General features: G+C 47.0%; 1 protein-coding gene across 12 annotated transcripts in view; it reads left to right on the forward strand.

Moving 5' to 3' along the window:
• Window positions 1-25185, forward strand: part of LOC119220007 (chloride channel protein 2-like) — a 65492-nt gene extending 40307 nt beyond the window's left edge. For 6 of the 12 annotated variants that reach the window (XM_062561018.1, XM_037475775.2, XM_037476041.2 and 3 more), the window contains 17 exons: window positions 157-241; window positions 847-948; window positions 1831-1915; window positions 3762-3917; window positions 6975-7044; window positions 7161-7271; window positions 8175-8388; window positions 12251-12384; window positions 12913-13103; window positions 13795-13906; window positions 15348-15418; window positions 15826-15900; window positions 17241-17273; window positions 19849-19887; window positions 20575-20679; window positions 22943-23029; window positions 24192-25185. In XM_062561018.1, the coding sequence (XP_062417002.1) occupies window positions 157-241; window positions 847-948; window positions 1831-1915; window positions 3762-3917; window positions 6975-7044; window positions 7161-7271; window positions 8175-8388; window positions 12251-12384; window positions 12913-13103; window positions 13795-13906; window positions 15348-15418; window positions 15826-15900; window positions 17241-17273; window positions 19849-19887; window positions 20575-20679; window positions 22943-23029; window positions 24192-24386 (1865 nt within the window). In that variant the 3' untranslated portion in view covers window positions 24387-25185. The remainder of the gene's footprint in view (window positions 1-156; window positions 242-846; window positions 949-1830; window positions 1916-3761; window positions 3918-6974; window positions 7045-7160; window positions 7272-8174; window positions 8389-12250; window positions 12385-12912; window positions 13104-13794; window positions 13907-15347; window positions 15419-15825; window positions 15901-17240; window positions 17274-19848; window positions 19888-20574; window positions 20680-22942; window positions 23030-24191) is intronic. The other 6 variants (XM_062561017.1, XM_062561020.1, XM_037476298.2 and 3 more) reach the window with 3 other exon arrangements.
• Window positions 25186-25414: the final 229 nt, after the last annotated feature.

Here is a 25414-nt window from a genome sequence, read left to right on the forward strand (position 1 = left end):
AAAAAGCCAAGATGGCGGCCTGTACAGAACGCCAAACTCTGTGCTTCAAAGCGTGGCACCACCAACCAAAAGAACATTCGGGGTCTGGGTTGTACAGTGAGATGGGGGGGGGGGGTCTCATGTTCTCCTTCCTCACTCTCTGTCCTCCTCCCCCAGAGACCATTACGGCCCTTTTTAAAACACGCTTCCGGCTCGACTTCCCCTTTGACCTCCAGGAGCTTCCCGCCTTCGCCGTCATCGGGTGAGTTTCCTTTTGATTTCACAGAAAAGAGCATGTGGAATATGAGCCCGACGTGGAGCGTACATCCTCTGCACATCCCCCCCCACCGTGGCATAAACTAACTTTTCATTGATTATTAAGAGGGAAGATGAGGTGTGTGTGTGTCAGGCGAGGAAAGTCGGTCAGTGTCTCAGCACATTGGGCCACAACCCTGACCCTGGTTCTAGAAACTCAAACGAGAATCCATCCTTTGCAAACTCCCATCATCATCTCCATCATTTATTCAGAGGTATTCGAGGGAATTAATAATGCAGGAAGATACATTTCTCCGCATTAGGTTGTCTGAGTCTGTTCTTCCTCTCCCCTCTTCCTCGCTGCTCTTTCCTCCCAGAGATGAAGAGGACTCCCACCGACAGCTCTTCCTCCCCTTTTCTGTTCGTTCCTCATCTCCTTCGTTCTCCCTTCATGTCCTTTCTCCCTTCGCTTCCTTTCCCTCCGACACGTTTCCTAGGCTTTCTCCTTTTACTCTTGTACGTTGAGACTCAACACCTTCAGCTCGTTTTGGCCGTGGTTTGTTTAAGCCTGGAATCATTTATTATTGTGTGTGTGTGTGTTGTCCTCTGCAGCATTGCCAGTGGTTTCGGGGGGGCGTTATTTGTCTACCTGAACCGGCTGATTGTCCAGTTCATCAGGAAACAGAAGGCCATCAACAGATTCCTCATGAAAAAGTATGTCCAGCCAGCTGAAAGATTGATTACTTTACTTAAGAAGATAACCTCTCCATCAGTACGTAATGGACTCACAGCTTTAGTACATCGACGGTTTCTCTCGTGGCTCTGCGGCAAATGCAGAATCTTTAAATGAAAGTCTTGATTAATTGAGGTAAAACAAGGCTTAAAAATGAGAAAAATTGTGTGTTCACCACTGTACTTAAACAAATATATTTTACTATTAAAAGTGGTTAGACATCAACTGTCCCTTGCAGAATGCAGAACTAGTTTGACTACGTTTCACTAAACCGGTTTGAACACTACCCGAAGGACCGAGGACACTTTGAGTGTTGCTAGTTACGCATGGGACCGACTGAAATGTCATGCGGTGTTCCCCAGGGTAAGATTCTGGGGCCTCTTCGGTTCAACATCTACACAACAAAAAATGTACTACAAGAAATGAACTGTCTTTATCAGATGAATATTGTAATTATCTTTTATGCATTCAGGCATTACTTAGTTAAGCAGGGTATTGGGCAGAAGGTAAACTATTACGCCATCATGATGCGTTCAAATGTCATCTTGTAGATATGTAGTTTTTGTTGAGAAACATGTGCAAACCCCAATGTTTTTCTAGCTACATCAAATAGAATATTTGCAGTCTGTGTCCCTGCAGATGAACCAGCGTTGTGCGAGGTCTGTAAACAAATGTTTTGTAGTTTTAGTTCAATTCAATTCAGTTTTAGTTCTTGGATTCTTGAAATGTAACACTGGGTGAATAATACAACAAATTTAAGTAGGGTTTTGCTTTGAGGTACTTTGTTACTTCTTCACTAACTTGTGTGCTATAGCGGTAGTGTTTTCATGCTAAATTGTTGGATACCACTTCCTCTCCCTCAGGCGCCTGCTGTACCCGGCGCTGGTCACGTTGCTGATTTCCACACTAACGTTCCCACCCGGCTTTGGACAGTTCATGGCAGGCAAGGTAGGTTCTGCACGCTAAAGCACCTCAAAAGTCTGCAGAGATGGCCAACATCTCACATCTTGATTTATCTGATGTGTTGTCCAATTTCACCCCATTCATCCGTCAACTTATCTGAATATAAAAGGCGCGCGCACACACACACACACACACACACACAGCGTTGGTAATGAGTGGATGAGTCAGGCCTTGCCCACTCCTCTTAAAACGCTCTCAATTATGTGTTTTAAATCTTTGCGTCTGGCTCTTGGGCCCTTGGCCGACGTCGCCGTGACGACGGGCGACAGCTGGCACCCCTCTCTCTGCTGTCTTTCATCTCAAGCGACATCTTTCAGGACCCTCTCAGTCCGTCTTCTTTCTGAAGGATTTTTATTTCCATACTCGTACGTTACATTTAAACCTTCAGCCAGAGGGTTATTTGTTCTCATTTTAAAGGGTGTTGTGCGGGGGTTGGGGGGCGCGCATGTTTAGTTGCATGTCAGAGTGAATGCACGTCAACGGACACGGGAACAGCATGCAGGACTTGTAGAGGACTTTTGATTGACAGCGGGCTGTGAGTCATGTGGCGTTCTGTCACATTGTTCCTTTGTGGGTCGATTGTCACGACGGATTCAGCTGACACAGAATCAACAATCGTTTATTGCCACAATGTGTACATACATGGAATTTGACTTGGCGGTTGGTGCGTGACGATAATGGACAACAAATAACACAATAAGATAAAAATATAATGAAATTTATTCTATGGGTTAGCATTTTAAAGCTATGGGTTAGTTAAGTTAAGAAGTAAAGATACAATTAAAAGGGGGGGGCCCCCGGGCTCTGTTGATGAGTCCGACTGCCTAAGGGAAGAAACTAGTTTGTGTGGCGGGAGGTCTTAGTCCTGATGGACCTCAGCCTCCTGCCGGATGGAAGGGGCACAAAGAGTTCATATCCGGGGTGAGAGGGGTCAACTGCAATCTTTCTGGCCCGCTTCAGAGTCCTGGAAGCGAACAAGTCCTGGAGAGACGGCAGATTGCAGCCGATCCCCCTCTTTGCAGAGCGGATGACACGCTGTAACCTGCCCTTGTCCTTGGCTGTGGCTGCAGCGTACCACACGGTGATGGAGGAGCAGAGGATTGACTCGATGATGGCCGTGTAGAAGTGCACCATCATCGTCTTTGGTTGAATTTCTTCAGCTTTCTCAGGAAGAACATCCTCTGCTGGGCCTTTTTGGTGATGGAGCTGATGTTCAGCTCCCACTTGAGGTCCTGGGTGAAGATGGAGTCCAGGAAACGGTAAAAGGAATCCACTCTGGTGACGGCGGAGTCACACAGGGTGGTGGGGGCGGTGCGTACCTCCTGAAGTCCAGTTCACGTGCGGCTGTCCTGTGGAGCCGGGCACGTGCAGCCGTGAGAGTTTGTCCTGCAGTAGAGACGGGATGATGGTGTTGAAAGCAAGCAAGTCCACAAACAGGATCCTGCTGGACCTGTTGGCTCTGTAGGCAAACTGCAGGGGGTCCAGGAGGGGGTCGGTGAGGGACTTTAGGTGGGACAGGACTAGCCGTTCAGGACTTAATGACTACAGAGGTTAGGACAACGGGTCTGTAGTCGTTGCGTCCTGTGATCCTGGGCTTCTTGGGAACAGGGATGATGGTGGAGGCCTTGAAGCAGGCTGGAACGTGGCATGTCTCCAAGGAGGTGGTGAAGATGGCAGTGAACACCGGAGACTAACGTCTCTCTCCAGAATAGAGAGGGTCGTTGCTGGTCAGGGGGGTGGGGGAGGGGAGGGTAAGAATAAAAAGACACGAAAAGCTCATCATTGAATCTATGCGTTTATAACCGGTATATGAACACCTCCCCCCCTCTAGTTGACCCAGAAGGAGTCCCTGGTCACTCTGCTGGACAACCGGACGTGGGCCAAGCAGGGCATCGCCGAGGAGTTCGACTACATCGGACACTCGCAGGCCTGGACGCACCCGCAGGTCAACGTCTTTGTCACCCTGGTCCTCTTCATCGTCATGAAGGTAGGACTAAGCGAGGAGAAGGGGGAGGGGGGGGAGGGGACTCTATTGTGTGAGTAACAAATACATTTATATCTGGTTTTAAATGTAACACTTAACGTTGATGCTACACAGAAACATAACGCGCTCGTCCCATGTGTGACGTGGGGATGAGATGTGTGCAGTAGAAGAACAGAAACGCACACTTCTACACACACACACATTTCCAACTTTAATCCTCAACCAGCAGGAACACCATCGAGCTGCTCTCAGCATCAGTTTGTGTCTCTCCGTCACACACACACACACAGTGAGGCTGTAATGCTGCGTCTAATTAGAGCCTTTGCTTTTCCTCGAATTCAGCCTGGTGATCTTCAAAGGGGAGATTGCGCCCCCCCCCCCCCCCCCTCGGTTAACAAACTGTTCTTTTATTGCGCCTTGCAGCCATCTTGTTTCTTCACTCCTCGAAGTGAGAAACTTCTGCAGCGTCTCTGGATCCAGCGGCTCAACTTACAAGTATAAATGTCCTGCGTCATAACTGCGGCTGTACCTTTGACCTGAGAATCCTTCCTCTCTTTTCCTCTTCCTCACAGTTTACCCCCCCCCCCCTCCCCCTCACACACACACACACACACACCTTCAGCCTCATAACACCGATGGAGAATTGTGACATAACTCTCATTTGTAGACTTTAACAAAGTCCATAATCGCAGGCAGTTCATGGCGCTAACGTTAGCTTAGCCTCCTCACTGCAGATCCTTAAATCTGTAAAATCATTTTTTAAGCATAAATCATTTGGCTTTACTTTTGATTATCTGCGTTTGAAACTCGATGAATACCGATGAGCGATGGCGGGGGTGACCCCTTCCCCCGTTGTTGTAAGCCGGGTTTGTTTGACGTGTTAAGGAGGAATTCTTAGTTTTGTAATTAAGCAAAACGTTCTCAGTCGTCTAAAGTTCTCCGACAAGAGAACTTTTGTTTTGCAAGGAAACTGATAGTAAAACGCGTGTCTTCGGTTAAAATCTGATGAAACTCAAGAATATTGATCAAAAAGCTGCGCTGTTTCCATTGGATATCGGGTCGATGAAAGGCTGATGTTCACCTGAGAGATGTTTCCTCCTCCAGCGCTCACGAGTCCTCACACGTTCATCTTGTTTATTGGTCGGTTTAACGAGGAGGTCTTCCTCTAATGGTTGAAGGCGACGTTACGCTGGGTCTCAATGTTCCTTTCATTCATTGGAATGAACGTTGCCTGATTGTCTTCCATTCTTTTTGAAGCGACCCGTTATTGTTCCTCTACGGTTCCTCACATCCAGGGACTTTCTCTACATTTCAGCATCCATTGCTTCAGATTTGATTGGATCCCGATGCAGAAGGCTTTTGCTTTTGCTTGTTTTGTCCTCGCGGGGTTTTAAACCGACAACCCACTGGAGGCCCGAGAGGCTTCCTAGGTGGCCATTAGTCCGTCTCCTTGGTAACCCCGAGCCACCTGCAGGGGGACCCATTAGCAACAGTCATTTCCTCTGGCAGTGATCACATGGGTACGGTTGCCATGGTTAAGTCTCCTGTCCTATGAGGACACCTCTGCCAACTTCCTGTCACACTCACCTGTGAATGTGTGTGTGTGTGTGTGTCTGAACAAGCAGCTGGTTGGACTTAAAGTGTCCTCCAGGTGCAGCAGCACAGCTCGTAGTGTGTTTGTATCTCTGTCAGTGAGCACTGAATTCAGAGCTCGGGGTTAAATCTAAAGATGCCACATGTCTTTATTATTCAAAAGAAGAAAATGGTCTAAGAGGACAAAAAGAAAACTTCTTTCAAATACAATTCAATTTTCTATATTTGCTTCTTTGTCAGTAAATAAGACAATAAACAGTAAATATTTAATCTCCTTTTAATTGAATTTATTGCTGTAATATTTACCTCTTCTTGCCTCGTCTCCATCACAGTTTTACAGTTCTTTATATAGAGAGTACAGGTATATAAGTAAAGGGAGTTTTGTGGTTGTGTTTCAACAAGCCCATAAAAAGGATGTTTGTGCACATTTTTATGGCCACCCACTGCTACCATCTATTGTCCTGTTGACCCTTTAACCCTTCAGGTGGTGTCACGGCATTAAACAGCCTTGCAGTGTGTTATTTCATATTTTATTGTGAGCCTCTGTAATAAAGTTAAAGCTGCAATGTTATGAGATCCCACATCCTCTAAACCTTCTGCCTGTTATTAATGTTTTACTGGCTGAAGCCGTAGGATCACTCCCCGAGAACAACTCTGTGTCTATGGTGTCTATGGTTGTGCGTCTGTTGCTCTCCGGCGCCTGGCGGCACTCAGCGCTGATTCTCGTTGATGAGTCAGCGCCAGGATGTGAGCGTGGGCGCGTGTGAACACCTTCCCGCGTGTGTGTGTGTGTGTGTGTGTGTGCTGGGCTTGAAAATGGCGGCGGTGCAAGGTTACAGACGGAGATCCATTACTTCACCATGGCAGCCGGCCTTAATTACAGCTAACTATAGATGAGAGGAGGGAGGGATGGGGGTGGACCGGGGGGAGAGGGGGGATTTATTAACTGCAGGATTTGAGTATGATGGGAGAATAACTGGGTTTTAAGGTGAGAAGGGGCGTAGTTCATGAACACAAGAATATACAGTAGTGACCATATTCAGACGGTGTGGGAGGGATGTACAGACCTGTCAGTCAGGGTGTAGCCCCACCCTGAAGCAGCCCCTGCTCTATGGTCTGTTAAATGGACCATAATCTACTAAATGAACATCATTCTGTATTGAAGAAGACTTGAAACTAGAGATTGAGACCATAAACTCATGTTCACAATATTTACTGAGAAATCAATCAAGAAGTAATTTTCTCAGATGTCTATGGGAGCAGAGGAGTCGCCCCCTGCTGGTCAGGAGGAAGAAGTAGTCATTTTCTCATAGACGTCTATGGGAGCAGAGGAGTCGCCCCCTGCTGGTCAGGAGAGAGAAGTTGTCATTTTCTCATAGACTTGGGCACGGAGCAAGATGTGTCCTCACAGTCCTTTGAGTTGTTATTGCAGTCTTTGTTTATGCCGTGTCTTTGTTCCCTCTTTAGTTCTGGATGTCTGCTCTGGCCACCACCATCCCGGTGCCCTGCGGAGCCTTCATGCCGGTGTTTGTCATCGGTAAGACGGCCGTTCATTTCACTTCGGAAGCCGCTCTGAAGGCGTCGGCCTTTCCGTCCCTCTGTCTCCGCCTTCGGCCCCAGCGCTGCTTATTCTTCCCGTTGTGTGCTCGCCAGGGGCGGCCTTCGGTCGTCTGGTCGGAGAGAGCATGGCAGCCTGGTTCCCAGATGGCATCAACACAGATGGCACCATCTACCCCATCGTCCCGGGAGGCTACGCCGTCGTGGGTGAGTCGGACTTCCTCTCACTCTTTCTACTACTTCTCTTGTGTTTTTGCTTCTATTTTCCTAAAAGCCACATCGTCTGATTTGATTCATTAATATCGGTTCATTTGTCGGATGTGCAGTAAAATATTTTCCTCACTCGCATGAGGAGACAGGAATGAGTCTGTTTTATATATTTTCATTACTTCTCAAATGGTTTCTGCTTGAGCAGAAGGTTTCACTTCTCCTCTCGCAGCTCGTGGAAAGTCAAGATAAATACCTGAGGCTGTAAATGAGCCGTGATGAAAATGAAGCTCCAGTTGCATTTGAAAGATCACCGGATGGGACTTTATTAAAAAATAAAATAAAATAAAAGAATTGTCTGCACGGCTCAGACACCAGACGACAAAAAGGAAGACTTTCCCAGCTCGTATAACGCTGCCGAGGGCTCATAACCTACTTAAAAGTTTGGAAAGAATAACTTTTTATTCAAATCTCTTCACAGAGAAATATTTATATTATAGTTATATAAAAGCATCTATCATTTTCTTTAGGTCCACAACATGAAATAGCAAAGCTAAGTGTGTTTTTCACAGTAAAAGCATTGCATTGAGTGGCTGCGGTGTGTCAGTCTGTTTGGTTCATACATTCATGAGGCTCCGGCCTCTGTCTCTTCATTTGAATGCTCGCTTCTGTTGTGTTTAGTAGTTTTATTTTCCTCCACCTCACTCGTTGGATAAAACTCATCCACTCTGTCGGTCTCCATGTGGATGTCATGTATTCTTATTCTCCTCCCTACTGTATAAGGGATGGTAAAAACATTACCTTTTGGAAATTATGTTATTATGTTACGACACCCTCCCTTTTATTTAGCACCAGACACCACCTTGAAAAACCACCATCCGTGTTCTTCTGCCACTAAAAAAGGTGCGGCGGCCTTGTCGGGCGCTGTCACCCACACGGTGTCCACGGCGGTCATCGTGTTCGAGCTGACCGGTCAGATCTCCCACATCCTGCCGGTGATGATCGCCGTGATCCTGGCCAACGCCGTGGCCCAGTCGCTGCAGCCGTCGCTCTACGACTCCATCATCCGCATCAAGAAGCTGCCCTACCTGCCCGAGCTCGGCTGGGGGCACCACGAGTACGTACCGGGAGGGGGGGGGGGGATACATGAAGTGTATCAGGTTGTCTCATTACGGTTTTTGGACCAATGTCACGTTTCTGTGTAACGACACGCTGTCTGTCCCCTGCTGGGCGTTGTGTGCGAGATGTGAATCTGATTTTTAAAAAACGCCAGGTCGAGAGGGACGACAAGCCGTCATTTGCCTATTTTTTCAGAAAAAAAGGCAAATGACAAAAAATGTGATACTCTTTTTGTAATCTTATAGATATGCTAACTTTGCTTCACTACATGTTAGCATGCTAACCGTAGCAAGTTAGCATGCTAACCTTATTAATACGCTAGAGGCATGCTAATGCTACTTTTAGCTCAAATTGGATAACAAAAATGTAAATATTTTGGAATAAAGTCCTCATTGGGCTTCTGTAGTGAATCGCGTGCAGCTCTTTAAATGGTCTCGTAAGGTCTCACTGTAGCGCACACAGGTAGTCTCTCTTTCATCATCACCTGGCGAACATTTAAGTGTGAACGCTGTTATCGTGTGGAGTGACTTCAGCAGATGTTCACATCTCCGCATTAAGCTCCTTCAGGCGTCTTTGGACAAACTGTCAGCGTTGCATTATGGGTATGTATCAGGTTTTTACGAGAGACAACCGATACTCGACCGACGGGTGGAGGCACAAAACATACTCAATGTTACACAAGTAACCAAATAAACCTGAATTATCTCCGTTGGAAGCTTCAACCAATTGAACTTTTGAATTATAACCTGAATCGGGAACTTCATTCAATCAAATCATCTTGACACACACACAGTGTGTGTGTGTGTGTATTTGTGTGTGTGTGTGAGAGAGAGATACAACTTGATCATCTATCATCAAAAATATCAAATTATCTTGACAATATGCCATACGTTGTTAGAAGTTGGCGAGGCGTAGAAATGATTGAACTGTCAACTGGTGTGAACTCAATGTTGACACACACACAACTACACACACACACACACACACAGAGAAATGTAATTTCCTTGAATCATCTATATTTAATAACACACACTATAAACTTGAGTCACAGCGCAGAAAAATCGCACTTCTTCCTCTGGTTGTGTTGTTACTGCAGCAGCATACGAGAGCGAGGGAGGGGGGGGTGGTACTGAAGGTAGTGTGGCCCCTTCGAGCTGAATGTGATTTGCACTCAAACTTGAAATGATCCATCACACACGTACACACACAGGGAGACTTGTGTAAAGCCTGCCGCCATAATGGCGTGAACATTTGCTCGCACACCCACACGGAGATGCAGAGAAATGGATTTTTCTCTTTTATATATGTATAGCTTTTTCAGACATGAACACGCACACATTTATATATTTCCGCTGGTTTCTAATCAGACCAAAACACCCACTGACACCTATCTGCATTCTGGCCGGTTGGAGTTGGTTCACTAAACTCCGGGTGGAGGAGGTGGAGCGTCTGCAGCGATCACTGTGACAAACGCATCAACACACGGAGAGACGCCAATAACGCTGATTCTTTTACATTACATGTCATTTAGCTGACGCTTTTATCCAAAGCGACGTACAATAAGTGCATTTCCACATAGAGATACAAACTCAGAAGAACAAGTAACAAGAAAGTACAATTTTCATCAAATAAGCAGTTTCAAAACTTGTTATAGGTACAATTGTGCTACAATTTGTTAGTGCTACGGTTTGCTAGTGTTTTAGTCAAGGTAGAGTCTAAAGAGGTGTGTCTTGAGTTTTGAGCGGAAGATGTAGAGGCTCTCTGCAGTCCTGGTAGCTCATTCCACCATCTGGGAGCCAGGACAGCAAAGAGTCACGATCTCGCCGAGTGCTTTTCTCTCAATGAGGGAGGAACAAGCAGCTTGGCAGATGCAGATCAGAGTGTGCGGTTTGGGATGTAGGGTTTCACCATGTTCTGGATGTAGACTGGACCCGATCCATTCACAGGATGGTACGTCAGTACCAATGTTTTGAATTGGATGCGGGTAGCCACTGGTAACCAGTGAAGAGAACGGTGAAGTGGTGTGGGAGTATTTCGGAAGGTTGAAGACCAGTCAAGCTGCTGCATTCTGGATGAGCTGCAGAGGTCGAATGGCGATAGCAGGGAGGCCTGCCAGGAGAGAGTTACAGTAGTCAAGGCGGGAGATGACAAGAGCCTGAATCAGTACCTGCGCCGCCTTCTGAGTGAGAAGGGGTCGTATTCTCCTGATGTTGGCAGTCAGGGAGAGTTGGGAGTCAAGTGTCGCGCCGAGGTTCCTAGCAGTCAGAGTGGGCGTTAACACGGAGTCGCCGAAGTTAACGGTCAGGCCCTGAGTGGGATTTTATTTCCGGGAAAGAAAAGTAGTTCAGTCTTGTCTGGGTTGATCTTCAGGTGATGAGCGAACATCCACTGGGAGATGTCAGTCAGACATGTAGAGATCCGTGCCGCCACCTGAGTGTCCGAGTCGGGTAAGGAGAGAATTAGTTGGGTGTCGTCGGCATAGCTGTGATAGGAAAAACCGTGCGAGCGAATGACTGAGCCAAGGGAGTTTGTGTAGATTGAGAAGAGGAGGGGACCCAGGACGGAGCCCTGAGGAACTCCAGTAGTAAGAGGACAAGGTTCCGACACTGATCCTCTCCAAGTTTCCCGATAGGTGCGCCGTCAAGGTAGGGTGAGAGAAGAGAGAGCGCGGAACCTGTGACACCAAGTTCAAGGGCGGAGATAAGGATCTGGTGGTTTACTGTGTCGAATGCTGCAGAAGAGGAGAGCAGTTTCTGTGGAATGGCCCGCCTTGAAGCCTGACTAATGGGGGTCAAGGAGGTTGTTACGGTGGAGATAGGAGGAGAGTTGATTAAAGATGGCTCGTTCATAGTTAGTTCAATAGTTTTGGACAGAAAGGGAAGAAGAGATACCGGTCTGTAGTTGTTTTCTTCAGAAGGGTTGAGGGTGGGTTTCTTCAGGAGTGGGTTAACTCTTGCCTCCTTCAGAGAGTTGGTGAAACAGCCCGATAACAGAGCATTGTTAATGAGACGGGTGAGGAAATGAAGAAGATTGGGGGCGATCAACTGTAGAATGTGGGATGGAATGGGGTCGAGGGGGCAGGTGGTGGGACGGGAAGAGGTTACCAAGGTAAGAACTTTGTCAGGAGACGGGTGTGAAACAGGGAAGCGAGGGCGATAGAGGTGAAGTCTGTGGGGTATAGTTGGAGAAGGAGGAGACAAAGTCTCCTGGAAGAAGGGTGGAGGGGGGGGGGACTGGGGGGTTTGAGGAGGTTAGTGAAGATAGAAAATAGTTTTAGTTAGGGGGAGGGAGATAGAGGGTAATGAGAAAAGATCCATTTGGGTGAAATGAGTAAACCTGTGCCACCACCCCTGCCGGTGGGTCTGGGTGTGTGGCTGAAGGAGAAGGCAGCTGGTGTGGATGTGTTCTCTGGTGTGATCCATGTCTCAGTGAGAATGAGGAAGTCAAGCGACTGCTGGATAGCAAAGCCAGATATGAAGTCTGCCTTGCGAGTAGCTGACTGGCAGTTCCAGAGGCCTCCTGTGACAAGGTGTTGGACATGTGTGGAGCGGGTGGGGTAGGTAAAGGAGGAGGGATTACGACAAAGAATTGATCTAGTCAGAGGGCAGTAGTATCTGCGGGTAGAAATTCGGTTGTTTTGCTTAGCAGAAATTTTGCTTGTCTTCGTGCGGAGGGTCTTCGCTAACGCTGAAGCTAACGATTCACCTAGTCTCCAGTTAAATACTCCCTCGTTAATGGAAGTCGGCTACGGCTGCGCTGACCACTCCCCCGCCGAAGCCGTTTCTTAACTCCTTCTACTGACGGTCCCGCTTCCTCTCCTCTGGAACGGCTTGTTGAATAATCTCCTTCCTCTTCCTCAGGAAATACAACATTCGGGTGGAGGACATCATGGTGCGGGACGTTCGCTACATCACCCTGAACTGCTGCTACAGGGACCTGCACAACGTGCTGCTGACGGGTCACCTCAAGACGCTGGCGCTGGTGGAGTCGGCCGGTGAGACGCCGTCTTCTTCAGAGTTTATGAGACGAGATGAAGAAAAGGATCCATCTATGCAGACATTAGTAGTAGAAACACGTGGCACTAAAACGACAACCAGCACGACTTGTTACTTCAGGGAGTGAGTGATCCTCAGCTGTTGTGTTGAGTCTGAGGATCGACCCACGGACAAAGTGTGCGTTTGGTATTCATGAGCCGGGCCGCGTTACGCCATCGCGCAGCAACAATTAGCTGCGTCATTTCACAGAATACCTGATCAGCACGAACCGTCACAGAGGCAATTACTGACAGGCAGGCAGCACGCGCACACACACACACACACAGTAGCTGCACACCCTGCATTGTGGCTCTGGTTGTGTAACTCAGTGCTGCAACACGTGTAAAGAATCTTCTGCAGTCTGCTCACTCCTCCTCTTCTCCTTCTGCTCCTTCTCCTCCTCTGCTACTTGTTTTCCTCCCCTTCCATCCTCTACCTCTTCTCCTCCTGCTTTTTTTCTCCTCCCCTTCTTCTCCCCCCCCCCCCAGACTCCATGATCCTGTTGGGCTCCATTGAGCGAGCCCAGCTGCAGGCGCTGCTCTCCCTGCAGCTGGGCCGCCCCAGGCGCCTGGACTTCATCAGGGAGCGAGCCGTGGGGGAGAAGAGGCGCCTCTCAGTGGCGTCCGACACGGGCAGCAAGGACGGCGGCCGCCGGGCCAGTCTGGAGGTCCGCTTCCAGGTCAGAGGTCGCCAGGGTCGGACGGTCGGTGTGTGTGTGTGTGTGTGTGTGATGCTTATTTACTTTCATGGGCTTTTCTGTTGTTGTTTTTCAGACTTCTTTCCTTCTTTTGAATTGTTGTACGTTAGCTTAGTCCGACTGATATCTTTGTATCCTGATTGCTATTAATCATACATCATTATTTTCTTGTATTTTTTGTGGTGTACAATCCTCTGAAAGAACTTCCTTTTGAAGAAGGAATAATTATTTTGTTTTTCCCAGTTAATTTCTTTTTTAAAGGGGATGTTCTAGAAAAACATGCTGAAATAAATTATAAAAGTATCATTAGAGAAACAGATATTTAAAAGTACATTAAAATAGAACTTCAGCCCAGTCTATCGGGGAGATTAATGAAAGTGTTTTTTTTGTATAGAATTCTCACTTTTCCTCAGTGAAACATGTTATGTGTTAATGGTCCCCTCTCTTCAGAGAGACGTTATTAACAGAACCGGGCAACAACATTTTGTAGGTCACAGATACCCAGCATGCAAAGCCGTGATATTTTACACCAAGTGCTCATTTGATCTCTTCTGCTGTTCCCCCAGTTTTGATTTCCCTCCATGTCGTCCCTCCGAGGGACGACGTCTATTTGTCTAATGAGTTCCCAGAAAGAGAGCTGAGTGTATCTGTGTGTGTGTGTGTGTGTGTGTAGATCTCCACTGAGGAGTCCACCTTCAGCCCAGTTCGTCCAGTTTCTCAGAAGCCCCTCAAACCTGCGCTGAAGAAGCCCTCCGTGGTGGAGCCGCCCGCCGAGATCCCCCAAAGTGAGAAGCGCACACACATGCACACACACATGCACACACACACACACACACACACACACACACACGCCGAGACGTTCTGTCTCTAAAGTCACATCACACTAATTGAACCTCTTCTCCACCCCCTCCTGGATGATGAAAAAAACTAGTTTAGGACTGATTACAATTCTCTTAATAGAAAAAGGCCAAATCAATCCTGTTTGGCCAAATCTTCCCTTATTGGTTGCAGTATCCTTCAGTGACTCGAGTTTTACTGTGTGTGTGAGTCAGAGATACTCACAAGTCTCTGAGCTCGAGGTCGAGTCTGAAGTCTTTCGAGGACGAGTGTCAAGTCAAGTCTGAAGGCACTGTGTGTGCGACTTAAGTCGCACTCGAGTCAGAGTCTCAAACTCGAGTCCCCATCTCTTATCATCGTCCCTTTTACCGTAAAAAAAACCCAAAATACCAACAACTTTTTACTCCATTAATTTTTTTTGTGGTTTTTCCCATAAAATGAAAATACGAAGCGTAGCCGCTAAACCGGAAGTACGTAGATTTTCACAGTAAGAATCGACGCAACCGTCTGTAATGACAGCGGTTACCAGGGTAACAAGAGGAGAAAAGTTGATTAACGGATATAAATAAATAATCCTGGTCTGACGGGATGTGTTAGCAGCAGTAGTTGACTACACTCGCTGCTCTTGGCTCTGATATTTATTGTCCACGTATTGAAAGAGAGTGTGTTTCTCACTTTGGGGGATCTCTGTCTGTATAGTACAATGATGTAATGCAGTCTGGAACTGTGGTTAAACAAGTCTAAATAGTCAAATAGCTTTTAATAGTATTTTTTTACTTCACAGGCTATTTAGAAGGCCAAAGATACAATATTTACTCTGTAACCAATCCTCTTTGCGATGGGGACACTTCTCCACCACACATTTCCAAGGGACCTTACTCTCCCTCGTTGATCTCCTCGACATCTTTCCAAAACAGCAACAAACTAAAAAGGAACCCCCCCCACCCCCCTTAAAAAAAACCAATAGTACAGATTTGTTGATTACCGTAATGTCTAGAAAGTGGCATTTCTCAGCATTCAGAATCCGTTGGAATTACGTCGATTGCGCAAAGAGTTAAGCAGTGGTGGTCTCACTTTCCGTCGCCAGTGTCGTCGGGTCAACCAACATGTGATGGGTTCTTGCAGTGAATCCAGCTGTAAGAGGAGCATCTAGAACCTGTGCTTCTATTGTCGTACATTTACTGTGTAATAGTGCATTCCATCTGAATGGAGACCAGCGGTTTGCTTTTTCCTCGAAGGATCCTCTTCATTTCTCCTCAAACCGACTCTTTGCAGATGATGCAGCCGTGTTTGTGTCGCTTCTCTAGACGAGAGAATATTATAATAATAATAATAATAAGAGATGGAGACCGATGAATCTAATTAAATCTCTCTCTCGGTCTCTTTTAGTCCCAGATGAGAATTCTGGCATTGCTTTAAAGAACCTGTTCTGCACCAGTCCAGAGAAAGAAGGCCTGGAGGTAAGAGTGCCCATTAAACACCACACACACACACACACACAGTGACTCACATGCTGTCGTTCACACATTGAACACACCCACACGGTCCTATGCTATCTCTCACATACAGTCCTTCACACTGTAGAGTACAGTACCTCCCCCACACACACAGTATCTCAGTGAGTCTCAATATAAAACCCTTTTCACTTTGTGTCGGCGTTGTATCCTGCTGTTTTTTGTTTTTTAAATCGCTCCCACTCCCTCCACCACTCTGCTTATGGCTTGTTTCCTAGAAAAATGTTTCCCCCACAGCTGCAATGAGGTTTGGTCACGCAAAATTGGCGTTGCAAGGACTATTTTTTGCAAAGCCAAAGTACAGTTGCGGGTCTCGATAACGTTGTGTGCTTCTCTCTGGTTGTCCGGAAAAGAAAAACAACAACGTGGAGAGCCCCACGTCTCCTGAGCTCAGGAAGCCCTCCAAACGAGTCCGGATATCCGTAGTGGTAAGAGCCACCGATCGGGGGCTACCCGAATCACTGGAACCTGCCCGGCAACAGGTCCATCAGCCAATCAGCCGACTATCCGCCGCCATTCCATTTCAGGGCTAATCCCCCCCATCCGAAAATGCCGATGGACTGAGATCTGGACCAGGCCCAGCCGAAGCCAGTCTGCGCCATTGTGCCAAAAACAAGTGTTGAACGGCCTCCTCCTCGTGCAGCCTGTAACCCCGCCCACTGACCTGTCACTGCCTCTAGCTGCTTACGTGATTGGCCGGGGCGTCCATCCATCTTAACCTCCTCTCATTGGTCAGTAGAGGTTACGGCGACCACTCAACAACTGAAACACCACGACTGCAAATGAGTGACTCCTACAGCGAGCTTCTCAATTGGACCTTCTAGCGGTTTGCTGAATTTAGCAGCTCCTAGTTGAAGAATCCAAAAGAGGTTCTGCAGGAGAGAAATGCCTGAAACGAGCTTTAAAGCACATAAAAGGTCTTATTTTGTATGGTGGTTATTTAATATTGAGAAGTGAGGGATATTTTACATTACGTAAAGCTTTTTGAATGTAGAAAATGCACAGTTTTAAAAAGTAGATACTAACTAGAAAACTCAAGACATTACAACTTTATTATTTACCAGTTATTTAGACCCGTTTAACCACTTAATGACTACCTGTTTTAATAACTTCTCAACCTGAGAACCCAAGTTTGGAATAACCATGAAAGTTTTTGTTGCTCAACTGAAAAAAGCAGACGTGTTTTTTGCCGTTGTGGTGGAGCGGTCCACGAGGACGAGGCTGTTCATCCTCCCAGCATGCCGTACTGTCCTTTAGACAGCCATGTCCCCCCCGAGGCGTCCAATCAGTGACGGCCTCACCAGGGCGGGCCTTGTCCCTGGACTGACGCGCAACCCCACCCCATCCGTCCTAATCCCTGTGGGTGGGGGGGCTGATGTCAAAGGGGCGTGTCCCTCTGAGTTTGTACCCAGACAGGAGCTTCGTGTCTCTCCATTAGGAACCGACAGGTATTAGAATGACATCGTTCCAGCAGCCACTCGGATCAAATGATGATGCATGGAGAGCCCCGGGGAGCTATTGGGGGGGGGGGGGCGCATCCCTTCATGTCAATCAATGAACACAAGCGCCTGATTAGAGACGGAGGGGAATGATTGGGCGGCACAGGGACGTCCAGCGTGGCGCGTCGCAGTGATTTGGGAATCAAACATTTACACACTTCGTCCGTTCGATCCTTCGTCCGTCTGTCGCCACCAGTAATTTATTCGTGATCCCAAATCGGCATGATTGTTTTATAACTGGTCACATATGATGTCGTCCCATTCACTAGGAGCCACCCCCCAACTTAAAGAGTTTCCAATGGGTGAGCATGTTCTCATCATTTCTGTTTTCAATCAAGTACTACGATGCAAAGCCAGATATAGACTCCAAATTTAAAAGCTTTAATCAAATATGAACTGATGTCTTGATTCAATGCTTCCGTCCAAGTTTTGTGCCATTAAGTACGAAGTGGGAATTATCTGATGGTGTCGGAGCAAAACGTTTTTTTCTATCCCGTGTATCTGACTTCTGATAATCTTCTAAGTTCCTAACTCTCTACCAGGTGAACAAATTAAGTTCAGCCTGGAGGATCTGAGTCACCTTTTATTTATCTGTGAAAACAGGTGGGGAGGATTTTTGAAAATTGTTTTTATTCCCCACCTTCTAGATTTTCTTTATTTGATTGGCTCGAAGTAATCCAGTGGGGTTTCATGGGGGAACAGCCTTTTGGGAGATAAATCAGGTATTTCACTGCCTCTATCCGCTGCGTGATGCAACTCAATTGGGTAAAACATCCGTTTAACACCAACACTTTGTGTTCATAGTGAAGTCCGGCAAGAGAAAGTTCTAAGTTGTAGAACAAAGACCCATGACTCCATTAAAAACGCTCTTTTGTTATCTGATGGAAGAGCGTTCGTTTTCATCCCCTGAACCTTTCTGGAGACTATGTTTGTGCCCTGAATGGATATCAGACTCTTTGTGTGACCACTTTCCAGGTGGGAATCGGTGGAAGCAGTCACGGCGTTGTGAAGAACTTTGTGCCGTTTGTTTGGTTTTTCAAGGTGAAGCCGGTGATCTTTGGTGTGTCCCCTCCCCCCCTAATTATCGGTCTTTAAGATTCATCACCATTAGCCAACTTTCCCCAAAAGCCTTTGAGGACGTTTCCTCTTTATTGCGCCGCTGTAGTTTGCACAAAGTCTTTAATGATGTTTTGATCGCATTAAGTCTGTAATCTAATCGGATACACAAATAAGGCAGTAATAGAATTTAAAGGCTATAAGCAGCAACACAGAAATCTGCAGTTAATTGTCCGCACACGAGGGATTAGTCATTATCGCCGCAGTGTTTCCCTTTTGCAGTTGGTTGGAGAAACATGACGATGAAAATATGAATAAGGTGTGTTTAGTCACGTCCGAGAGACGACCTGTGGACAGACTGTAGCGTTCCTCTGATCCGATGACGCCATCTTTAGACTCCGCCCACTGGAATGTTGTCTCTCGGATGTTCATATTCCCCTGGAGGATACATTTCTCCTGAATCTCAAACTATTCACTCGACCAACTTTGCCATGTTTGCTTAAACATTAACCTGCTAGCCCTAGCATTGTTAGCACGTTAGCATTTAGCTCAAAGGCTGCACCTTAACGCAGCCTCTTATGGTGAGTCAAATATCTCAGAAATCAGTCTCACTACTCATGCCTCGACCAATCGGACCAACGATTCGATGAGTACGAGCCAATCGGGGGACATTTCGATTTTTTTAATTTTAAATGCGTTTGGCAGCAACAGTATAACGTGTTCACAGAAGTTGAAAGAGGGGACTTATCGACACCAGACGGAGATGCTCGGCCTTCCTCTTCAGGAGACATCGACGGTGTAAAGAAAGCCGATACCCTTCTATCCACTGTGAGCTCAAAGGGGAAAGATCCCAGTGGGAGGGGGGGGCGCTCCCTTTCTTTTTCATCTATGTTTCCACAATCGAAAGAAAAGTGTGTGTGTGTGTGTGTGTGTGTGTGTGCATGATACACACACACACAGCTGTGTGTGTGTTCCCCACTGACCTAGTCTTGGATGGTTGCCACTGATGGATTCAAAGGAAAGATTGATAGTTGCAGGACGGGGGGGGGGGGGTCTTTCTAATCTTTGTCTGGTCAGGGAAACAGCACAGTGAGCAATACAGCTTCATCAGCCTAATGTCAACACTCACATGCCCACACACACACACTTACTTCTGCCTTACCTCATGTATAAAGGATACTCATCATGCTCATTTTTGTATTCGGGGTTCCCACCTTAACACGTCCACATGCTTGGAGGTTAAAGAAGCATCCTTGTGTTATTAATTCATTGAGTGATGAGTAGGATACCTCTTCTTTTTTTTTTTTTTACCCCGCGGCAACAGTTGCTAGGGTTACCGACAGGTCGGCCACCGCAGCGATTGAGAACAAACGAGCTGAGGGCCCCCATCGGCCCCCGGCTCACACTCGCTCTGCCTTTCTCTGCCGCACACGTGTGTGGCGGATATGTACACCCACGCACATGACTAAACACTTGGCAGCCATTTAAACACACACATGCACGCACCCTACCGTACCATTATCGCACACACATATTCACCCCTACCCCCCCTCCCCCCTCGTAGCGATGCTGCGGCCTCTCGTATCACTGCCCCCACGCTCACTAAATGGACTGTACTTGCTCCTCTTTGTTTAGTCACATGTCAACTTAACAGCAGCGTGACGCACGGTTGTTTGTTGTCGTTAAGTGGACATCATTGTGTTCCATCGTTTGTGTACCTGTTTTTACAGCCCGTGTGTTTGTGTCCTCTGGGTTTCCTCATTTCACCGCGTTGACTGTGTTCACTGAATGTCTTTGTGTCCTGTTGCTTCTTGTCTCCAGGACGACGTGGATGTGGAGGACGACATGACGATTAGAGAGGTAAGCTGGACGCCCCCCCGGGCCAAAGCTTCATGAGTTAAAGCTGCAATATCTCTCCTGGCCACCAGGGGCCCCCTCGGGTCCCATAGACATCTATGAGAAAATGTTCTCTCTTGATTTCATTCCCTCAGTGAACATTGTAATTGGGCTGATATTTCTACACCTGTGTTACCAACTGTGTGCGACACTAACAAGTTTAATTTTGGGAAATGTTGAATCAAGCGTTCACGTGGTGTTCATGACCTCCCCCCTGTGAGGCCTCGACGAAAGAGATGAGTAAATGTACACAAACCTATATGTCTTGTATGCGTTTGTCTCACTGGACTCTCGTCTTACACTTGATGACAGAACAGGCCTCTTCAGATTTCCTCAACATCCAGACAGACCGATTACCATATATTTTTGGATATGACATCATCCATAATTCATCCATCAACAGCCCCTCTCATTTCCTGTCTGTCAGCCCCCCCCCCCCTCTCAAAGGTCCGCCGTGTCGCTGCTTCTCGCTTCGTTGGTGGGATTTATGCAGTCGTTCAACACGCTGCCCAGGCCGTCGATTGTCCATGGGGGGAGGGGGGGGGGGGGATTTGTCACAGTGTGCTAATACCGGGATCAAAGAGACATCTGTTACTCGCAAAGTCAAAAATAAGGAAGGAAGTTCTGAAACTCTGTCGCGTTTCTTGTCAGATCGCAGAGTGGGAGGAGCAGCAGCTTGATGAGCAGGTCAACTTCAGCAACTGCAAGATCGACCCCGCCCCCTTCCAGCTGGTGGAGCGCACGTCTCTGCATAAGGTCTGATTGCAAATGCAGATGTTCATCACGCTGTGTGTGTGAGTGTGTGTGTGTGCCAGGGCCGGGTCCAGACAGGCATGTATGAGGGGGCAGCCACAAATCTTGAGGGGGCATTGTGCTTAGTTTATGTGCTTAGTAGATTTAGTTTGAGGGGGCACAACATTTATTTGAGGGGGCCAGGCCCCCTCTTGCCCCTGCCTAGACCCGGCCCTGGCGTGTGCGCGTGCGTGCAGGGTTACCCACGAAAAGTTAATTATGGGAAGTGTTCCATCAGCACTCATTGATAGTATTTTTGATAGTGCTTACATAACATTTCGACACAGAAAAACAAAAGCTAACTAAAAAACTAACGCTCCCCTCCTGAGAGGAAGTGCAGAATAAGGAAAGGAGCTCACTACGGCCTCGTGGAGAAGGCTCCGACACACACACACACACACACACACACACACACACACACACACACACACACACAGCTGTGACAGCATCCTTATATCACCCATTCAATGCCTCTCTCTCTCTCGCTCTGTGTGAACAAGCTTTAAACATTTAAGAGAGGGATCCTGCACTGCTCCATCTGGCTCTCCTCCTCCACTGCACACTTCCAAAAGCCAATACCACGCACAACCTCCTCCAGCATATTAAACACCGCTCGTCGCCACCTTTTATCAAGGTGTGTGTGTGTGTGTGTTCCTCTCTGGGTCTGGATACAGTTTCCTCTCCTGGGTTTCCGTGGGGCTCTTCCTGCAGATGTTCTGTGAGAATGAAGCTTCAGCCAGCAGCCGACCACGTTTTGTCTCGTTTAAAACTCACATGATCGGGACATTTAACTCTCGTAAGACCCACAACATTTAGTACATGAATGAGATATTACAAACGGCAATTAGTGAGCTTCTTAAGAGCTTTAGAAGTCCTCTTAGCAAGGGACTGAATGAAGGCTACTAAAGAAATGTCCATTTATCTCCATTGGAACTCAGTCTATTTGCCACAAGAAACCCACATATTAGATTAATATTTTTTCATTAACTGGGGGGTGAGATTCTCGTCCCTCACGGATGCTCAATGGGTTCTAAAAGGCACTTTGCATCAGCGGATTGCTTCTTAATGGATGTGAGGGAGCTGGAGGTGAGTGGACTCTTGTGGGGGAACCCTTTGACGGATCACAATACGACCAAAGAATCACTAAAACATACGTTTTCTTGGCATGATTTCAGTTAGCTTGGATCGGATGTCCCTTTTTGGCAAAGCAAAAAGCCTCACTAAACACCTAATGGGGTCCAGAATCCCAGAAGTCCGGTTGGCATCCGTCCCGCAGCTTGGCTTTCAGCAGCCCTCCTCCAGCACCTCCAGCAGACCAGATTAGATGAATCTGTAATGGTCCCCGCTGGGGGATCGAGTCATCGCAAGAGCAAAAACAGCCCCGCCGGGGCAAAATGGAGGAATGGTGCCCAGCGGATTCATGGGAACATGCAAGCCCCCCCGTTTCCATTTAATACAGTTCAGATTCAAATAAAAAAAAAAAACATGCAATCACTTTCTCACAAACATTTTAGCACTGTTTTTGGGGATTTTTGGTTCACTTATAAATTATTTTTTATTTAATGTGCAGTCAGTCATTACGGGAGACTGGGATCTGCTCGTAGAGGTCCATGCACACCCCTGCTGAGCCGTGCAATAATAATAATTTATTAACACAGCACCTTTAAAGACAAAGTGCTTAAAACGACACAAAGCTTAACTAAAGTAAGACGAACTGAGGGCAAATTCAAACCTTCATAATTGAAGCATTAAATCAAAGAAGATGTTAAGGAATGGGATAATAAACCCAGTGATAATATAAATTGGTAGAAAGGAAAAGCAGACATGAAAGAACTGGTTTTAAGAAGTGATTAAAAAGTTTTCAGGTTCTGCTTCATCTCCTCAGACAGGTTCTTCCATTAAGAACTCTGTGTTTTCTGGTTCTATTCCAACATTCATCAAACCTCCCTCTGCAAATAAAGAACAAATTGTTCGTTCTTCTCCGTTTAAAAAAAAAACTACAAACCAGATTCTGTATTTAATTTTTTACTTTTTATCATGTTAAATCACAAAACATTCTCATTACACACAGTCCAAATGATTTATATCACCCATATGAATATCTGAGAACTATTTTTCATGGTGTGTTTGTTTGGTTTCAAGGACCGAATCCAAGAACAAAATGTTTTTGGCAGCAGCGGATTGTTTCTAAACCCCCCCCCCCCCCCCCCCCTTTGTCCCCCTGCAGACGCACACCATCTTCTCCCTGCTGGGCCTCGACCACGCCTACGTCACCAGCATCGGGCGCCTCATCGGGGTGGTGTCCCTCAAGGAGGTAACCATCTCGAGACACACACCCCCCCCTCCAAAAAAAGGAAAGAAAACCACGTCTTTGAAGTGCTGGGAGATGAGAACAGCTGAGAGCTCTTCTGATGTTGTTACTGTGCATCTCAAAGCTTCCGTTCGACGAAGTCGTGACCGTCATCGTTTTGCGAATCGTCCGCTTTCATAATAGTCTGTCGCAGCGATTTTACTAACGCTCACAAAGGCAATAAGACATCGTCCTCCCTCCGTGACAGACTAAAGTCTGCTTGATCTTGCTGTCTCTATCTATTGTCCCCCCCCCCTCTGCTCTTTCCATTTCTCTCCTGCCTCACAATCAACTGTAAAAAAAGAGAAAGTGCTCTTTTTAAATTGGCCAGGAAGTGGAAGGGGGATTGTTGCAGAGTGCAACAGAAGAAAGCCTCTGTCTCAGGGACACACTGTTTATATATACAGGGTTAGAACACATCACCATTTTTCTCAGTAAATATATTTTCAAGGAGCTATTGACATGACATTTTTTCCAGATGTTGGTAACAACCCAAGTAATACATACACACAAAGAAACCAAAACAAAGAAGTTCAGAAATAAAGTTATGTGTAGTTATGAGCGAAATGGATGGTTTGGATGGTTCAATAGTTGGATGATCGGTTGGATGGACGGCGTTCAGAACCTCGTCTTTGGTTTCCTTTAAATTGCTCCCAAATGGCAAAGATGGCTTCAGCACACTTAAGAAGACGCAAGGAAGCGTTCCAATTTAATTTGACGATCGTGTGCTCTGTTAAGTTTCTTGAAGGACTTTAAATATCTGGGATTCCTTTAGATCAGGACTAATCCTGTCCCCAGATACCATCTCTGTGTGTTAGAGAAACAAACAGCTCAACTTTTAAATAAGAGGCGGGACCCGCCGCCATTCTTCACCGCAAGTTGGAATTAGGCCAAACGAATGAGTTAAGTTAAGGAATAGGTATGTTCATACGTGTATGTACATTTCAGCACTGAGCAATGACAGTCACTTCTTGAGATAAATGTTCCTCAGTAACACATTAAGGTTATTTTAACGTAATATGAGCCACGCTATCAAACTCGTACGTCTGGACAAGAATAACTGATCCGGCAGTGGGTGAGTTCTCTAAATCTCTGTACTTTTTGTCCCCCCCCCCCCATCCATCAGCTTCGCAAAGCCATTGAGGGCTCCGTGACAGTGAAGGGGGTGAAGGTGCGTCCTCCTCTGGCCAGCTTCCGGGACAGCGGCACCAGCAGCAGCGAGAACGAGGCCACCGAGCTCCACAAGCTGTGGGATCGCCACAAGAGCATGTCGCTGCCCCAAGACCACGCCCCCTCCGAGTCCGACGAGAAGTCCCAGTGAGGGGGGTGCGAACGAGGTGGAGAAGATGAGATGTTTAATCTCCCAGAGCCCACGGGAACTGCAAGAATCCTCAGAGCCATAGGATCAATATTTAATTGTGGAAAGAGTCCTCCTGTTCGCCTCTTTGTGACTCCTTGTCTCCTCTACTCTTCTCCACGTGGACCCCACCAGTGCTCTCCTCCCACCTCTGACTAAAGAGAGGAGCACAGCTCCACCTTCTCCGTTTTCGCTGTCGAAAGGGATTATTTGTTTTTAGCAGACGTCGCTGATCTTTTTTGAGTTGCGATCAAAGCTTCGCAGCTTCTTCCTCTTTGAAGTCTTCCACTCTAAATGAAAGCATGAGAAGCAACGTTAGCAAGATTAGTTGCATTAGCAAGATTGGTAACGTTAGCAAGATTAGTTGCATTAGCAAGATTGGTAACGTTAGCAAGATTAGTTGCATTAGCAAGATTGGTAACGTTAGCAAGATTAGCAACGTTAGCAAAGTTACCTACCAACATTTTTTTCTTATTGCCTTTAGACACGGCATTTTTCTTCCAGCTAAACTGTTTTTATTTCCAACTGAAGGGGATGAACTGGAATGGCGCCGTAGTCTTTGTCCAAACGCTGGACCTGGGGGGGGGGGGGGTCTTCTTTCCTTTGTAAGTCTGCTGGTCTTTTCACAGTCTATGCAAGTAGTAAAGTACGCTCCATTCTTTGGGGGGACAAGATGGCGCCGATGCACTCCTGGAGACAATGTTTTTCTGCTTATCTAAATATAGCTCTTAATTACCATTCAAGAGAAGGTGGGGTACATGAGGAGGGGGGGGGGGGGGGGTTGAGAGGGGCAGGAATGAAGGAAGGGAGGGAAGGAGGGAGGGAACGACTGGAAATGGACAGCTGAAAGATTCACCAAACCAGCTGCTCGCGGCCCCCTCATCAATCTGCCTTTGATCGGCGTGTTAGCTTACCTCCATTACCCCCCCCCGCCCCCACCACAGCTAAACGATACATGATGTAATGGTCCAGGCCGACTGCATATATACAGC

The sequence above is a fragment of the Pungitius pungitius genome, chromosome 3, assembly GCF_949316345.1.
Source record: "Pungitius pungitius chromosome 3, fPunPun2.1, whole genome shotgun sequence".
Taxonomy (NCBI): Eukaryota; Metazoa; Chordata; class Actinopteri; order Perciformes; family Gasterosteidae; genus Pungitius; species Pungitius pungitius.